The sequence below is a fragment of the Neofelis nebulosa genome, chromosome 16, assembly GCF_028018385.1.
Source record: "Neofelis nebulosa isolate mNeoNeb1 chromosome 16, mNeoNeb1.pri, whole genome shotgun sequence".
Classification (NCBI taxonomy): domain Eukaryota; kingdom Metazoa; phylum Chordata; class Mammalia; order Carnivora; family Felidae; genus Neofelis; species Neofelis nebulosa.
In genome coordinates this window covers 39,478,784-39,490,607 of record NC_080797.1, presented here as the reverse complement: position 1 = coordinate 39,490,607, position 11,824 = coordinate 39,478,784, and the positions used below count along the sequence as shown (strand labels likewise).

The 11,824-nt window shown below is 48.2% G+C and overlaps 1 protein-coding gene across 1 annotated transcript in view; it reads right to left on the bottom strand.

The window, feature by feature from the left end:
* Window positions 1-7,383: 7,383 nt before the first annotated feature.
* Window positions 7,384-11,824, bottom strand: part of B4GALNT2 (beta-1,4-N-acetyl-galactosaminyltransferase 2) — a 44,983-nt gene continuing 40,542 nt past the window's right edge. Inside the window, 4 exon segments of the mRNA XM_058702842.1 lie at window positions 7,384-8,385; window positions 8,628-8,820; window positions 9,312-9,391; window positions 9,393-9,523. Coding sequence (XP_058558825.1) covers window positions 8,630-8,820; window positions 9,312-9,391; window positions 9,393-9,523 — 402 coding nt within the window. The 3' untranslated portion in view covers window positions 7,384-8,385; window positions 8,628-8,629.

Genomic DNA, 11,824 nt, shown 5'->3' with positions numbered 1-11,824 from the left:
AGCTTTGTAATGCAGCTTGAAGTCCGGAATTGTGATGCCTCCGGCTTTGGTTTTCTTTTTTCTGATTGCTTTGGCTATTCGGGGTCTTTTCTGGTTCCATACACATTTTAGGATTGTTTGTTCTAGACTCTGTGAAGATGGCGGGTGTTATTTTGATAAGGACGGCGAAAGATTTGAAAATAATTACAATTCCAACAAGCCCTTTTATTTGTTTGTTTTTTATTTATTTTCTTTAGTAATCTCTCCATCTAATGTGGGGCTCAAACCCATAACCCCGAGATCAAGAGCCCCACACTCTTCCAGCTGAGCCGACAAGCACCTTTGACATTGGATTTTTTTTCATTTCCTTTTTTAAAATGCATTTCTACATAATCTTCACTGTACAATTTCATGTTCCGCTTTTGCACTTAACATAATAATGACAGGTTACCTAAAAACCTTGTTTCTTTCCTTAAAAAGCTTAAAATATTTACATGGGTAATACACGAGCACAATATAAAATTCAAAAGTAAATGCACAGATAAAACTTCTTTACTATAATTTTCTGCTCTCAGAGGCAACTTCTGATATTCTTCTGGAGACATTTTATTTATTTATTTATTTTTACTTTTATTTATTTTTGAGAGACAGAGCACAAGTGGGGAGGGGCATTGAGAGAGGGAGACACAGAATCCGCAGCGGGCTCCAGGCTCCAAGCGGTCAGCGCAGAGCCCGACGTGGGGCTTGAACTCACAAACCATGAGATCATGACCTGAGCCAAAGTCTGACGCTTAACCGACTGAGCCACCCAGGTGCCCCTAGAGATATTTTATTCTTATACAAATATACGTGAATATGCATACTTCTTTCTTTTTTTTTTTTTTAAAGTAAGTTCTGTGTCCAACGTGGGGCATGAACTCATGTCTCTGAGATCAAGTCATAAACTCTACTGACTGAGCCAGCCAGACACCCCATACTCCTTTTCTTTTCTTTTTTTTAAATTTTTAATGTTTATTTTTGAGAGAGAGAGACAGAATGTGAGCAGGAGAGGGGCAGAGAGAGACAGAAAGACACAGAATCTGAAGAGGCTCCAGGCTCTGAGCCATCAGCACAGAGCCCGACGCGGGGCTCGAACTCACAAGCTGTGAGATCATGACCTGAGCCGAAGTCGGATGCTCAACCGACTGAGCCACCCAGGCGCCCCTCCTTTTCTTTTGAGAAGTGGAAACGCTGTTCTGTACTCTGTTTTACTCATTTAGCACCACATCTTGAGGATTGTTCCATAATAGTATATATGTCTAATTTTTTTAATGATATTTTATTGAGATATTATTTACATAAAGTAAAAGGCACAAACCTTAACTGAAGAACGGAAGAGAAGGGGTAGAGACGGTGACCTCTGGAAGACTGGTGTGCCTGAAACTTGCTGGTGTCCGCAGCACAGACTATGTGCTTATCAAGAGTGTTGAGAATGGGAACTGGCAGGAAAAATCAGGATGTCAGTATCCGTTAGTGACTTCATGCAGTAGCTTTTAGGATGGCCCTGTAAATGAAGACAAGTTTCAGGCTGAAGGCGCCCTGTTTTCAAGCAGGTGTAACATGTTTCTTTTAAGGGTGGCATACCATCCAAGCTTACTGGCAATCCTATAATTTGGAGCCTTGCAGGGCGGGGGAAAGCTAAATTCTCGACCCCGAGAGAAAGCACCAACAGAGACCAGAGACTTCGCAGGAGACCCGTTTGAGCAAAAGACCAGCCTAGTACATTGTGATGTTTGAAATATTTTCTGCTCACATGGGGCGCCTGGGTGGCTCAGTCGGTTAAGCATCTGACTTTGGCTCAGGTCATGATCTCTCGGTCCGTGAGTTCGAGCCCCGCGTCGGGCTCTGTGCTGACAGCTCAGAGCCCGGAGCCTGTTTCAGATTCTGTGTCTCCCTCCCTCTCTGACCCTCCCCTGTTCATGCTGTCTCTCCCTGTCTCAAAAATAAAATAAACATTAAAAAAAATTTTTTTAATAAAAAAATTAAAAAAAATAAATATTTTCTGCTCACAAAGAGGAAACAGCTGGGGGCAAAGAGCAGATTATAGTCTCTCTGTACCTTAGACAGAAGATTTTGAATAGCCTCAAGGCAGAAGCCATTTAACTGAGTGCCAGAGGATAAACGAAGCATAGAGACCTGTGGTTACCAGAACGAGTTTCCCCGTCTCAAAGACTACATCTAGACAAGATGTCTGGAATTGACTAGAAATGACAGAAAACCTCTTACGTTTTACGGAGTAGCTAACAAGGTTTCACTGGCAATTTCCGTTTCCTTAAAAATCTGACTGATAACTGCTAATGAGTTTTACCTCCTAGGGCCAGTCCCACGCAGGCGCACACCTGCCTAACAGGGAGTGGGCAGTTAAAGCTTTGACAGGCCACGGAAGGGTCACCCTGCCCAAGGACCTCAGACGGGGATATGGAAGATAATGGAAAAGGGGACTCCTACGAGAGGGAAGAACTTGGAGTTGCCAGATGGTCTGAACAGCCAGCGTTCAGACTCCCTGATCTCCCTCCCGATCATAGGACACCTGTGGTCTGCCCCATCTCTAGGCTTCAAGCTGTATATGAGACCGTTCAAGACAAGTTTCAACTTGGGTCAGGTTTCTGGTGCTTGTCGGTAAAAGCATTCTAATAGACAATCCTTTTTTTTTTTTTTTTTTTTTTTTTTAAAGTAGGATCCACTCCTAGCATGGGGCCCAACAAGAGGCCTGAATGGGGCCCAACACGGGGCTTGAACTCTCAACCCTGAGAACAAGACGTGAGCTGAGATCAAGAGTCAGATGCCTGACCACCTGAGCCACCCAGGTGGCCCTCTTAGAGAACCTTTTCGTAGTGGCTTATATATGGTTTTGGTCTATTAAAAATCACAATCAGTTGGGGAGGGACCTTCCTAAGGGTGGAGGAGAGAGCTCCCAGCCCCATGTCGTTTACCCACGTGAAGTGGACACACCCTCACAAACAAGCAAGTACCACGGTTGCCAACAAATTCCTCTTTTCTGAAAGTCATTACTGTAGCAATTTTCCTGAGCAAGGCGCTGGGAATCAGTGGATAGAGGGGAGACGGAGAGAGCAGGCTCGAGCTCCCCCTACAGGCCAACACAATTATTTGCACCAGCTTGCCCTGCCATTTGGTGTCTCGCAGAAGTATCCGGAAGGATTCCTTCACTACCTTTGCCCTCCTTCACCATCACTTCATTGTAAAGGACACTTCACTTTCTTTCACTGCCCTGGAAGGAGACTTGTGTCATTGCTTTGGTCCGGGCTGCTTGCTCGTGTCTGAAATTCAAGGCTCGAGGGAGGCCTGTGTGCCTGTTACTGTCTGTGACCCGATTTCTGCTTCCAAACCACCCAAGGAGAAGACTTTTCGTTTATGCTTTTCTGGTTTGAGAACAGGCGGACACACAGAATGGTTGTATGATTCAGGACACTGTGGTTATAAGTAACAGGAGCCAACTCAAATTAGGTTAAGCAAAAAGGAAGAATTATAAGGGTATAGCGTTTCACAAAATCCCAGGGCAGGACTGTAGCCAGACCTCGGGAAAGAACCAGAAGGCTGGCAGGCATCTCTCATTTCAGCTTCTCCTTGAGCACACGTTGCATTTTTTTCCTAGCTGCAGGCCGGCCTTCTCAGCCCCTCAGTCCACACGGCGGAAAGGGCATGTCCGCAGCTCCTGCGTGCGTGACATCTGACGTCCGGCCACCCGGAGAGCCTTGCTTTGCGGGACCGATTCAAATTCCAAGAGACGCAGCCTGACCGGCCGTGGGTGCAGGAGCCTGATGGTCTTGGTCTGATACACTTTGACCAGGCTGTGGAGTCCCACACTCTCTGGGTAGTTGATCCGCCTGGAAAGTTGGCTCGCAGTTTAGGCAAACACCTTACAAGAGCTCCGTTTGAACTACTCTTCCCTGCTGGAGTAAACGGTTCCAGATCTTGGGACGGGGGCGGAAAAAATGTGCCCGGCTGGAACATACCCACAACAAGGACAGCATGTCAGAATAGTCCCCGCTGAAGGACGTTGCAGGACGCTCTCATTTCTGTGAAAGCACACAACTGTGTTTTCCTATAGCCTGAATGCAATATTTACTTAGGAAGGCAGACATTTTTCTGGAAGCAGGCCTGGGACAAATTAAATAGCTGTCTCAATATTTAAATATTGTAGGGGCACCCGGGTGGCTCAGTCGGTTAAGCATCCGACCCTTAGTTTCGGCTCAGGTCATGCGCTCATGGTTGGTGGGGTTGAGCCCCACGTCGGGCCCTGTGCTGACAGCTCGGAGCCTGGAGCCTGCCTCCGATTCTGTGTCTCCCTCTCTCTCTGCCCCTCCCCTATTCATGCTCTGTCTCACTCTCTCTCTCTCAAAAATAAATAAACATTTTTAAAAAATTTTCATAATGGCAAAATCGCAAATACTGTCAAGGTGTGGCTTCCACAGGACTAAAAGTTGGCAAGATACCAAAGCAACGGAATTTAACAATCATTGAGCATGTCTGGTTGTTTAGTTCATGCACTGGTGACACATGGATAAGAAAAAATATGTACTCAAAAATAAATAAACATACTCAAAAAATAAATAAGCATTTAAAAAAAGAAAAAGTAGATAGATAATGAATATAATTCATAATTTATCATATATATTTATGCCACATAATGTAACTTTCTTGCTTTTGTTTCCACAAATTATTGGAATTTGTGGAAATTCACTAATTATGTTTTTATAATCGACATTTTTCACGTAATTTGTAGCCAATGGCACTTTGGGCTTTTTGTTTGTTTTTTTTAATTTTTTTAATGTTTATGTTCGACAGAGACAGAGCACGAGCAGGGGAGGGGCAGAGAGAGAGGGAGACACAGAATCGGAAGCAGGCTCCAGGCTCTGAGCCGTCAGCCCAGAGTCCGATGCGGGTCTTGAACCCACGAACTGCGAGATCATGACCTGAGCCAGAGCTGGACACGTAACTGACCGAGCCACCCAGGCACCTCGGTTTTTTGTCTTGGTTTGTTTTTTTGCCAATGACAGTGCTAAACTGTCAACAAACTATATCCAATGGACCGAAGACAGCCTATATGGTTTAGTTTGGGCCCCACAGGCTCAGAATTGTTTTTATATTTTAAAGGGTTATGGAAAAAAAAAAAAAAAGAATATGTGATAGAGACCTTAAGTGGCTCACAAAATCTAAAATAATTACCATCTTGTCCTTTGCAAAAATTTTGTCAACCCTTAATCCAAAGTATGCCCTGAGGTCTGGTCTGCGAGCTCTTTGCTACCTCTCTGCCTTGAGATAAGGAGGTTGCATCAGAATTAAAACCATCTAGATCCTTCGGCCCGTTGCTTTAGATGAGCTGATGCTTTTCGTGGCAAGACTTTCTCAATGAAGGACGCAGTGTGTTGACTACATTTTGACACATGCTGTTTAGGAATCTATAGACGTGCACACTGAGTCGCAATAATCCAAGGAATTGAAAAAATAAAAGATGATTGTGTTCAAACTGCAAGAAATTTACCCTAAGGGTAAACTGAAGCCAATGTTAACAATTTTTAAATTAAAATTATTTTTCATGTTTTGAAAGTGAGTTTTCTTCTGAAATACTCAAAATTGGAGCACCTGGCTTGCTCAGTTGCTGGAGCATGTTGACTCGATCCCAGGGTTGTGGGTTTGGGCCCTGGGTGTGGAGATTGCTTTTAAAAAAAAAGAGATCTTGAAAAAAATTGTAAATACTCAAAATGACCTGTTAAGATTAAAAGGCAAAATCAAAATGATAATGGACAAAAGCTCATTTAAAAACCCAACTTAGGGGCGCCTGGGTGGCGCAGTCGGTTAAGCGTCCGACTTCAGCCAGGTCACGATCTCGCGGTCCGTGAGTTCGAGCCCCGCGTCAGGCTCTGGGCTGATGGCTCGGAGCCTGGAGCCTGTTTCCGATTCTGTGTCTCCCTCTCTCTCTGCCCCTCCCCCGTTCATGCTCTGTCTCTCTCTGTCCCAAAAATAAATAAAAAACATTGAAAAAAAAATAAAAAAATAAAAATAAAAACCCAATTTAGGGGCGCCTGGGTGGCTCAGTCGGTTAAGCGGCTGACTTCAGCTCAGGTCATGATCTCGCGGTCCGTGAGTTCGAGCCCGACGGGGCTCTGTGCTGACAGCTCAGAGCCTGGAGCCTGTTTCGGATTCTGTGTCTCTCTCTCTCTGACCCTCCCCCATTCATGCTCTGTCTCTCTCTGTCTCAAAAATAAATAAACGTTAAAAAAAAATTAAAAAAAAAAAAAGAATTAAAGAGAGGGTGCCTGGGTAGCTCAGTCGGTTAAGCGTCTGACTTCAGCTCAGGTCATGATCTCGCAGTCCGAGGTTCAAGCCCCGCATCAGGCCCCGTGCTGACAGCTCAGAGCCTGGAGTCTGCTTCCGATTCTGTGTCTCCCTCTCTCTCTGCTCCTCCCCTGCTCGCACTCTATCTCTCTCTCTCTCAAAATAAATAAACATTTAAAAAAAATTTTTTTTAAACTAAAGAGTACAAATGGTTTATTCTTTTTAAATGTCCCAGAAGACACTATGTGCAGTTGTGAAAACTACGCTGATTTTTTTAGCGTTTTTAGAACCACGACTCTCCTGCTCTGTGTGGGATCTGAGAGGAAGAATTTAACAAATTAAAACATTCGTCTTTTTCTTTTACCTAAGCATTTTGCAGCTCAAGTCTTACCTGCATCCAAAGAACGGCCTCAGGCTTTCACTGGGCCCCCCGGATGCAGCCGTCTTTTGAAGACATAAGGTGTGGAGAAGCATTTCCCCGGGGCCTGAATGCTGTTAGTCCCAGGAGTGAATATCGAGAGTAACAGAGCACTGGATCCGAGTGACAGAGATGCCCAGATGTTCGTCAGCAAACACATGTGATATACAGGATTCTCTAAAGGTTCCAGATAGTGGCTTTTCTTGCCTGGTTTTAAAGGCAGGGCTGGATGGGACAATCCAACATGGTCTTCCTATATAGCTATGTTATTGGAGGTCAAGTGCATGGACCAGCACCGAATGACTGTCCCTGTTAGTTAAAGCTGTCACAGCTTTTGCAATAGAATCTTTATGACCTACACAACGGGACGAGGTATGCGTTCAATTCTGGGTTTGGGAGAATTAAAAAAAAAAAAAAAAAAGATTGCCAGCGTATATCCATACCCAGGCAAGCCCGAATTAAACAAAATTAACCTGACTTTCTTTATTGCAGGACTTCTCAGAGCCTACGCTAACGTGAATTAGCGAACTGACACGCTAATTCACGTGTGCTAATGTGGATCGCAACTTTCCAAGAGGGAGCTACGTCTTGCAGTATTTTTCAAAATCATCGGACCACCAAAACCTTTTTCATGACGTTTTATTCCCAGCCCACAGCCCCGTTTTCAGAAATCCTGAACTACCCTAGACGATCTTCCGCAGGAAAGAGTGGAAACCCTAACGGCAGGGCACTTGGGGAATCTGCTGACTCCTGAGATAACAGAAAAAGCCTTCCTCAACAACATGTGATGGCTCCTCTCTGCAGACGACGAGGGACTTGAGTGGTCAGCAGTTGCTGTCCAGTTCCCAGAAATTTGCACTTACTCTGTTTACCACGGCACCTTGCTTAGCACGGGGTCGGAGTTCAATCCCTGGCGTTCTGGAAATGTGTCCTTGCGGTGGTGAGTCTGATGCCAGGGAAACCTTTGTTCTGGCGGGCGGTGGACTCCAGCGCTGTCCCCCCCACCCCCACCCACTGCCTGAATCCCCTCGGCTTCCAGCCTCCCGACAAGCTCACTTCACAGAACCTTCCTCAGCTGCCCGGGCACTGGTCACCCTTCCTCCTCCGCTTCTCCAAACCTGGCTGCACGATTCCGCTTAGCGGACTCGACTGGACCAGGCTGCAGCCTCCTGAAGGCAAGGACCCTGCGTCATTCACATTATCGGAGCCCCCAGGGTGACAACAAATAAACATTTGTGGATGCCGGAAGTGGTGCCATTGACCATGATATAACTTCTACCGAATAACCCTCAAAACCCCAGCAGTCACCCTTTCAACCAAGGATACAACCCACAATGGACTCTTTTGCGTGAGGTCAAATGAGACGATGCGAGATGCTGTGTGTCCCTAACTGGTAACGCGTCCTACAAACAAATAATGACTGTTGTTGATGTGCCTATATTGCCCTTATCGGGGGTTGGTCCCTTTCTAACGACCCTTAGGCTCTGACGGGCATTTCTCGTCACTGAGCCTGACCCATCTGCCCCACCCGCTGGCTTATTCTTTCCAACATCCGTCTTCTCAGGAGTCTATACTTGGGTATCCCCAGCACCAGTCCCGCTGTTCTGGGTCCCACGACGGGTACGTCTAGAGCATTCCTGATGCCCGGGCACCTTTTTTTTTTTTTAATTTTTTTTTTTCCAACGCTTTTTATTTATCTTTGGGACAGAGAGAGACAGAGCATGAACAGGGGAGGGGCAGAGAGAGAGGGAGACACGGAATCGGAAACAGGCTCCAGGCTCTGAGCTGTCAGCACAGAGCCTGACGCGGGGCTCGAACTCACAGGCCGTGAGATCGTGACCTGGCTGAAGTCGGACGCTTAACCGACTGTGCCACCCAGGCGCCCCCCGGGCACCTTTATGTGGAGCACTGGAGATGGTTCTTGAAGTAATGGAGAGCCAGCTTGAACCGGATCTGGTCGTGGGTGTTGGTCCGGAACGTGCTGTACATCTTCTCCAGGTCCGCCGCTGGAGAACGGGCCTGGTGACCTATGATCACTTCTGGGCACGACCCCACAAGCAAGCTCCCAAGCCCATCAATAAAGAACTCTGTGAAGAGAGGGAGAACATCAGCTGGAGAGACCCCAGGGCCATATCCCAGGGTCCGGGCAGGGGGGCAGGGCACAGTTTATACCCCTCAGGAGGTGGAGTCCATGCAAAGCCTCCTGCCAGGCTGAAGAGTGCGAAGGAATTCATAAGCACGTTTCTCAGGGATGTGGCCAGAGACACAGAGAGACACAGATCAGCTTTCTGGCTGGACAGAACTATGAACGTCTGAACTGAGGGAGCAAGAGGGGAACGAGGGAGGGGACCGGCCTATAGGGGGAGGGCGTCTCACATGGGAGCAGCCGTTGGGGGATAAGAGGCAAAACGAGGGGGGAGAAGGGAGGCAAGAGAGACCTTGTCTGGGGGAAAAGGGAGAGAGGCCCAGCGTGGCAGGCAAGGACCACGATCGGTGGTGCATGTCCCTTGGAAAGAACAGACTCCTGAGGTCAAGTCCAGAGGCCAGAACCTTCCTCACCCTTCCAGCTCTTCCCCACCTGAGTGAGCCACTCGCCGCAGGCGGGGGTCGAAGCCAACTCTCTGCAGTCGCTCTGTGTGGGCCAGGAAGAAGTTGACCTGTCACCACACAGCGGGGGAAGCCATCCAGGGGTCCGAAAGAGCCTGGCCTCCGGTGAAGACAGTCCCCATTCTGACTCCGCTCCAGCAACAGCTTAAACTGGAACACGTTCCCGAGCACACTGCCACCTACCTGACCCGTGGGCAGAGAGACGCGCGTCAGAGAACGCAGACTTGATATTCAGGTTGCCTCTGCCAGGAAGCCTTCCTGGACTGAACCTCAGTCACTGATGAGGGAGCAAAAGGCAGGCTGAGGGCAAAGCAGAAGCTGACACCCCCCACCCCTCACCCCCACAGCCACGGTGGGATGTGCGCAAGGTTCCTCAGGCACTCCTGCCCAAGAACAAAGGAGAGGCGAAAACAAATGGTTAACCGATAGAGATCACAGTCCTGCGGGACCTGAGTCCCCCTCAGTTTGCAACTCTGTTGATTTACAAGAAAAAAGTAATCTCAGAAACATATAGAGTCGATTTCCTGGGACCCTCATGCCACCCTCCTCTCCAGAGGACAGAAACTCTCATATAACCAGTCGCTTCTCACACACTTATAACGCCTGAGGGTCCCCTCCTTGTGCTATAATAAAAACACATTTTTGCACCGAAGGTGTCTCAAGAATTCTTTCTTGGCCCATCGGCTCCAAACCCCAACACTCCAAACCACATCAGTTACCAGAATCACGCCTGGGGCGCCTGGCTTAAGCATCTGACTTCCGCTCAGGTCATGATCTCACCGTTACCGTGTTCGAGCCCCGTGTTGGGGTCTGAGCTGACGGCTCCGAGCCTGGAACCTGTTTCAGATCCTGTGTCTCCCCGTCTCTCTGCCCCTCCCCTGCTTGCGCTCTCTCTCTCTCTCTCTCTCTCAAAAATAAATAAACATTTTTAGAAATGTAAAAAGATAAAAATAGAAACAAGGATCACACCTGTTCCGTATCTACCCTTCATACTATCCCTTGGATTCACTCTTTTTGCTGTCGCAACATGACTTTCCACACACCAGCAAGGTCCGTTGATCTTTTCATTCCTTCCTTCTTAAAAAATGTTTATTTATTTCGGGGAGAGAGAGAGAGAGTGAGCAGGGGAGGAGGAGAGAGAGAGAGAGAGAGAGAGAGGGAGAGGGAGACACAGGATCCGAAGCAGGCTCCAGGCTGACAGCAGATGAGCCTGATGCAGGGCTCGAACTCACAAACCAGGAGATCACGACCTGAGCTGAAGTCGGACGCTTAGCCAAGCGAGCCACCCAGGCGCCCCTGACCTTTTCACTCCTGCTCACCCCAGGAAATCTCGCAGAAAGCACCATGTCCAAAGGGCAGACAAGTCTGCTCCGCTTACCCTACAGCAAGCTCGCTCTTTCCAGAAGGTAAGTCATTCCCTCCCGCGAGGCGGAGCAGTGCTTGGGTGCAGGCCCGCAGCAGCCTGCGTGCACAAGGGTCCCTTTGTGGAGTCACCACTGCCGGCCCTCTTGCAAGGGGCCTTGGGTCTCGAGCTGCCTCCCTCCCCCTGCTCTGCTCCTGGCCCCCCCACCCACCCACCCCCACCCTGAGAGGAGAGAAGAATCACCACTTCTTTCCTTCTTCCTTCAGCAAATAGACCCTCTGAGCTTTAAGTGGACTAAATTACAATACAGCCAGAGAGAGCAGGGGAGAGGGGCAGAGGGGAAAGAGAGAATCCCAAGCAGACTCCACGCTCAGAGCAGCGCCTGACGCACGGCTCGATCTCACAACCCTGGGATCGTGACCTAAGCCAAATCGAGAGTCGGATGCTTAACTGACTAAGCCACCCAGGCGTCCCTTCTTTCTCCTTCTTCTTCCTCTTTTTTTTAACCTCAATAAGGCTACGTACGCTTTTAAAAACGTTGTACCCTTCACATTTTTTTTTTTAATGATGTGTGACAGAAGGGCGCCTGGGGGGGCTCAGTCGGTGAAGCGGCCGACTTTGGCTCAGGTCGTGATCTCATGACCGTGAGATCCGTGAGATCCGTGAGATCCGTGAGATCACGGATCTCAGGTCCGTGAGTTGGAGCCCCGCGTCGGGCTCTGTGCGGACAGCTCAGAGCCCAGAGCCTGCTTCCGATTCTGTGTCTCCCCCCTCTCTTTGCCCCTCCTCCGCTCAAGCTCGGACCCTCTCAAAAATAAACAAACAATAAAAGTGTTTACAAATAATAATAATACAATAAAACAAATCAATGGCGTGTGACAGCAACAGAGAGCACTGCTCTGTTTCCCCTCACACCGGTCCAGGGAGGAAGTTAGAAGTGATCCCATAAACACACCGTTTTAAAGATAGAACAAGGGTTAGGAGCGGAGCAGGGGTGGGGCGGGGGTGTCGTTTACTCAAAGAAAAGTAAATATGGAGGCAGAGACGGAGGCCGCACACCTCCTGATCCCTGGTGTGGCGCTCTCAACCCGAGCTGTGCTGGCTTACCCATCTCCTGCATG